The sequence below is a fragment of the Vipera ursinii genome, assembly GCF_947247035.1.
Source record: "Vipera ursinii genome assembly, chromosome: 10".
Lineage (NCBI taxonomy): Eukaryota > Metazoa > Chordata > Lepidosauria > Squamata > Viperidae > Vipera > Vipera ursinii.
Genome location: NC_139520.1, coordinates 2,730,276 through 2,735,262, shown reverse-complemented (window position 1 = coordinate 2,735,262; position 4,987 = coordinate 2,730,276). Strand labels below are relative to the sequence as shown.

General features: G+C 48.7%; 1 protein-coding gene across 1 annotated transcript; it reads right to left on the bottom strand.

The window, feature by feature from the left end:
* Positions 1–596: 596 nt before the first annotated feature.
* Positions 597–2,860, bottom strand: SS18L2 (SS18 like 2). The gene is made up of 3 exons (XM_083370458.1): positions 2,445–2,860; positions 2,127–2,203; positions 597–1,253 (listed from the first exon to the last, which is right to left on the bottom strand). The coding sequence occupies exons 1-3, from the start codon at positions 2,511–2,513 to the stop codon at positions 1,160–1,162; spliced, it is 240 nt and encodes a 79-aa protein (XP_083226584.1). The 5' UTR covers positions 2,514–2,860; the 3' UTR covers positions 597–1,159.
* Between the last annotated feature and the right edge of the window lie 2,127 nt (positions 2,861–4,987).

Below are 4,987 nucleotides of genomic sequence, written 5' to 3'. Positions count from 1 at the left end.
TATCAAGAGACTATGAGCAGCTCGGCAAGAAAGTTAAGAAGTTATTAGAACAAGTGTTTACTTCCAACAAAAGGTCAACATCCAATGAAAGAACAGGATTTTAGAAATAAACCACTAGCTTACGGGATGGTGCCACCAACAGAACTTTGGATTCCTACATCACATTCTACATTACCTACATGAAGGGCTTCTGGCAAGGGATGGGCTACACCTCAAAAGAACCGGGAAAAATGTAATTTGGAAAAAGACTGGCTCAGCTTATCCAAAGGGCTTTAAAACTGAGGGGGGAGTGACCAATCTCTAGGATCTTTTGCACCTAATCCCAAGCTTAAACCCCACGACAACCAATCAAATGAGTTAGGGAATTATGATGAAGGAAGAAAAACTCAGCTATAAAGCAAGAGAGGTAAAGGACTCATGCTTATAGACTAACGCTCAAGGTTTGGGGAACAAACCGTGAACTTGGAAGTACTAATATATGAGGGCAGATATGATATAGTTAGCATTACTGAAACAATGGGATGAAACTCACGACTGGAATGTACAGCTGGAAGGATATAAACTGTTCAAAAGAAACAAACTTAACAAAAGAGGTGGAATTGCATTATATGTAAAAAAAATCATTACAACTTTACAGAGGTGCACAAAATCAATATAATGGAAGATTAGATTCATTAGCACATACCATTTCAAGACTGCCAATTGATCTAAAAAGAACAAAAAAGCCAGCCAGAAAGTACTCCATTATCCTAATGTATGCATCAATCCATTTCACTTGAAAACTCATTTACATTTTTCGACTGCCAAATACATAAGGACTTAGGACAATTCCAGTTTTTCTTTAATAAATTATACTCAATAATCAAAGCTTAGCATTCTTACAATAAGAGAAAATGAAGAAATCTGGAAAAAAAATCTGCTTGTGAAAACTATTACCCCCAAGACTTCCCATAGTGAAATGTTACTGTAACCGACTTCAATGGCATTTTCTCTGCATAAGGAGGGAAATAAAACAGTATTTACTGATCATGCAAAGGCATGTCCTCTTTTAGAGGAAGCAGAGTACTGTAGTTTTCAGTTAGAGATTCTTCAAATGCAGCTGGTCGTCTCTTTGTCCGCTGATTCATTCTCTGTAAAGACAGACGTGCTGGGAAAGGTTTCACTCTACGGTCGTCTTCTCTACGTTTGGGGAAGAAGATGCATCAGCAATAGTAGCCAAATAAATAAGATTTCTGTGCAATGTGTGCTGGTGCCTGTAGGAAGAAAAACAAAGAATGAAATGGTGAAAATTCATTACAACAAAACAGCAATTGAATTTTCAGAACTGCTGTTCTGATTTCTCAAGTTGCCAAAGACTTCTGGGGTCTTCTCACTAAAGTGAGCTCCATCCTGTATTCATAGGATTGCAGTTGATGTTTTACACTAAGCTGCTTATTCATACATCTAATCGCCTCCTATTTTGGTTTCCCAATTCCAGGACAAGGTAAGCCAGTCTAGACTTAATTACTAGCCTCCACCTGAAAGTCTTACTAACTGCATGTTGTCCAATTAAACTCCAGCTTGTTTATTCTCATCCAGCTAAGAGTTCCACAGCTTTACTGGGGCGAGTAGATTAAAAGATAGAAGTGCCATCTCTGCACAGTCCACCAACAGGTATAAAAGGTAAAGGTTCCCCCGCACACGCGTGCTAGTCGTTTCCGACTCTAGGGGCCGGTGCTCATCTCCGTTTCAAAGCCGAAGAACCAGCGCTTGTCCGAGGACGTCTCCGTTGTCATGTGGCCGGCATGACTAGACGCCAAAGGCGCACGGAACGCTGTTACCTTCCCACCGGAGCGGTCCCTATTTTTCTACTTGCATTTTGACGTGCTTTCGAACTGCTAGGTTGGCAGAAGCTGGGACGAGTAACAGGTGCTCACTCTGCTACACGGCACTCGGGATTCGACCTGCCAAACTGCCGACCTTCTGATCGACCATTGCTGACAATGCTTAAAATCCTCACACTGCCCTATAAATCAAGGATTTGGGGATATAACCCTCATTTCCCAGCATCCCATTCAGATTCTGGTCTTCACAAGAAGAGCTCCAGGCCGAGACGGGAGCGGGGCCAGCAGGAAAGCGCCACTCACTGCACACACTCCGCGGCCCTTCCTTTGTTCTGGTACTCCACGATGCAGCGAATCAGCTGGTCGTTTTCCTCCAGCAGCTGAAAGTCACAATAGGGAACGTTACCCGCAAACGCCGCGCCTCCGTCCAGGCGCCGCAGCCCGCCCTCGCCTGTCGGGGCTCGAGCCGGGCTCGCGGGACCCGCCCTTTCTCCGCCGGCCAGGAGCGCCTCCGCCACGCGGCCCACCCGCAGCCCCGGACGGAGGAGAGGCGCCGGAGCGCCGGGCGGGAGCCACGCGAGAAGGCCGCGGCCCTCCCCGCCCCCCCCCCCCGCCGCTCACCCGCCGCAGCGTCTCCTGGTTCACCTCGGCTTTGCCGCGCAGGCGCTCGGGGACGAAAACCACCGACATGGCGCGGCCGGAAAGCCCACTTGCAGATCAGGCCGCAAGGCCTGCCGGGACGTTGGCTGCGCTCTGCGGCTGCCGCGCAGGAGGCCCCTCCCCCGCGGGCGCTAGAGACAAGTCAGAGTGCGGAAAAGCTCCCCCCGACCGGACGTCCAGCTTCCGGGTTAAGGCGCGGAGCTTCCGGCAGCCCTCGACGCCACTCGCGCCGTTGAGTCGCCCTGGCGGGCTGGCGCGGGCGTGGAAGGCGTCCGCAGGGCCCAGAGAGGCCTCGAGGGCGTCGCCCTTTCCCGGAGGCCGCACCGCGGCGCCCAGCTGAAGCGGAGCGCTACCCGGGCCCTGCAAAGCCGAAAGAAGGCCGGGGGGGGGCTGTGGCAGCAGCGGCGGTTGCAGGCCTTGAGGGGCCAGAAGGCAAGACGAGGAGCAACGGATGGAAGCAGCCGAGAGCCAAGGAAGAATTTGCCAACGGTGAGAGCAATCAGCCAGGGGGACGCCTTGCCTCCATCGCTGGCCGCTCTCAAAAAGTGACTGGACAGCCGCGTGTCTGGAATGGCATAAGGCAGGGGTCTTCAAACTTGGCCCTTTTATGACTTGTGGACTTCAACTCCCAGAATTCCTCAGCCAGCTTTGCTGGCTGAGGAATTCTGGGAGTTGAAGTCCACAAGTCATAAAAGGGCCAAGTTTGAAGACCCCTGGCATAAGGTCTCCTGCTTGAGCCTAGGGTTGGACTAGAAGACCTCCAAGCCCCCTTCCAACTCCTTGTTCTATCCTCTAAGACTTTCCATCGGGCATCGATCTCAGACTTCAGCCTGTAGGTGTTCCTCGGCTGAAAAGCCGCCAGTGGCCCCGCAGGGGATCCGCCCAAGCGCCAAGCAGGAGGAGCAGCAGCCACAGTCTCCACCCTGGGCCTCCAAGTGCAAGGTCTGCACGACGCGTGGAGGCCACGAGGAAGCAGGCAGGGAGTTCTGTGCAGACGTAGTTGCAGATGGTAGATACGGGAAAGAGAGAGGGAAATGTAGATATGTATAGATAGCGTAGGGTTCTGTAACTGGAACCAGAAAAAGAAACAAATTGTGTAGGCTTGCCTAACTATTGCTATCGAGCTTCTGTCATCAGCGTTTGCGTCAGGGACAAATTTCACGCAAGCGTGGGAAACGTACACAGATGGGATGTACTGAAGGAGGGAATAAGGGAGGGTACAGGAATGATTGGTCTCTTCCTTATGACGTAATGGCTGTTGTCTGATTTTCATTGGCTAACAAAGTTTATAAAGCCATGCTACTAACTTTCTAAGGTGTGGCACTTCTGGACGTAACTCTGCCAGTGTTCAGATTGTGTTCCCACCCAGGACTTACTTCAATCAAAAATAAAGTATTGTGCCTTTAAGAAGCCTCTTCTTGAGTTTTCATGATTGGATTCCTATGATTTCTCAAGTTTTGCCAAGGGCCAGTGACCTTACAATAGCACATATAGTTATGATATAGTTGCCATTATTCAAACTTAGTGGGATGAAACTCACTATTGGAAGGTACTGATGGAAAGATATAAACTGTTCAACAAAAAAAGAAATGAAGTTGCATTATATATAAAAGATCACTACACCTCTATAGGTAAAGGTAAAGGTTCCCCCGCACATGCATGCTAGTCGTTTCCGACTCTAGGGGCCGGTGCTCATCTCTGTTTCATAGCCGAAGAGCCAGCGCTTGTCCGAGGACGTCTCCGCGGTCATGTGGCCGGCATGACTAGCACGGAACGCTGTTACCTTCCCACTGTAGTGGTCCCTATTTTTCTACTTGCATTTTGACGTGCTTTCGAACTGCTAGGTGGGCAGAAGCTGGGACGAGTAACAGGCGCTCACTGTTACGCGGCACTCGGGATTCGACCCGCCAAACTGCCGACCTTCCGGTCGACAAGTTCAGCGTCCTAACCCACTGAGCCACCGCGTCCCTACAGCCACCGCGTCCCTACGACACCTCTATAGAAATGCATAAAACCAAGGATGAAAGCCTCCTTGAATAAAAGGAAAAAAAACAATGACATTGCCATAGGTGTATAGTACAGGCCACCCAACCAAGTAGAAGAAATAGATGAACTTTTTGCTAATCAGTTAAGTAATGTAGGAAGGAAGTAGTAATGGGGGACTTTAACTATCCTGACATCAACTGGGAAACAAACTCTGCAGCAAGGGGAAGATCAAACAGGTTCCTGACTAACCTAGCTGACAGCTTTGTCATCCAAACGGTAGAGGTGGGAACTATACTGGAATTAATTCTTACTAACAAAGATTAAATGATAGAGGGAGTTGCAAGAACTTTGGAAGAGAGTGACCACATCATATTGGAATTCAAAATAATGCAAATACAAACAACATAATCAAACCAATGTCTTAAGACTTTAAAAAGCTGATTTTAACAAACTTAGAACTTGGGAAGGATTGAATGAAAATCTTAAAGGGGAAAACAACTCAAGAGGCTTGGGAAATT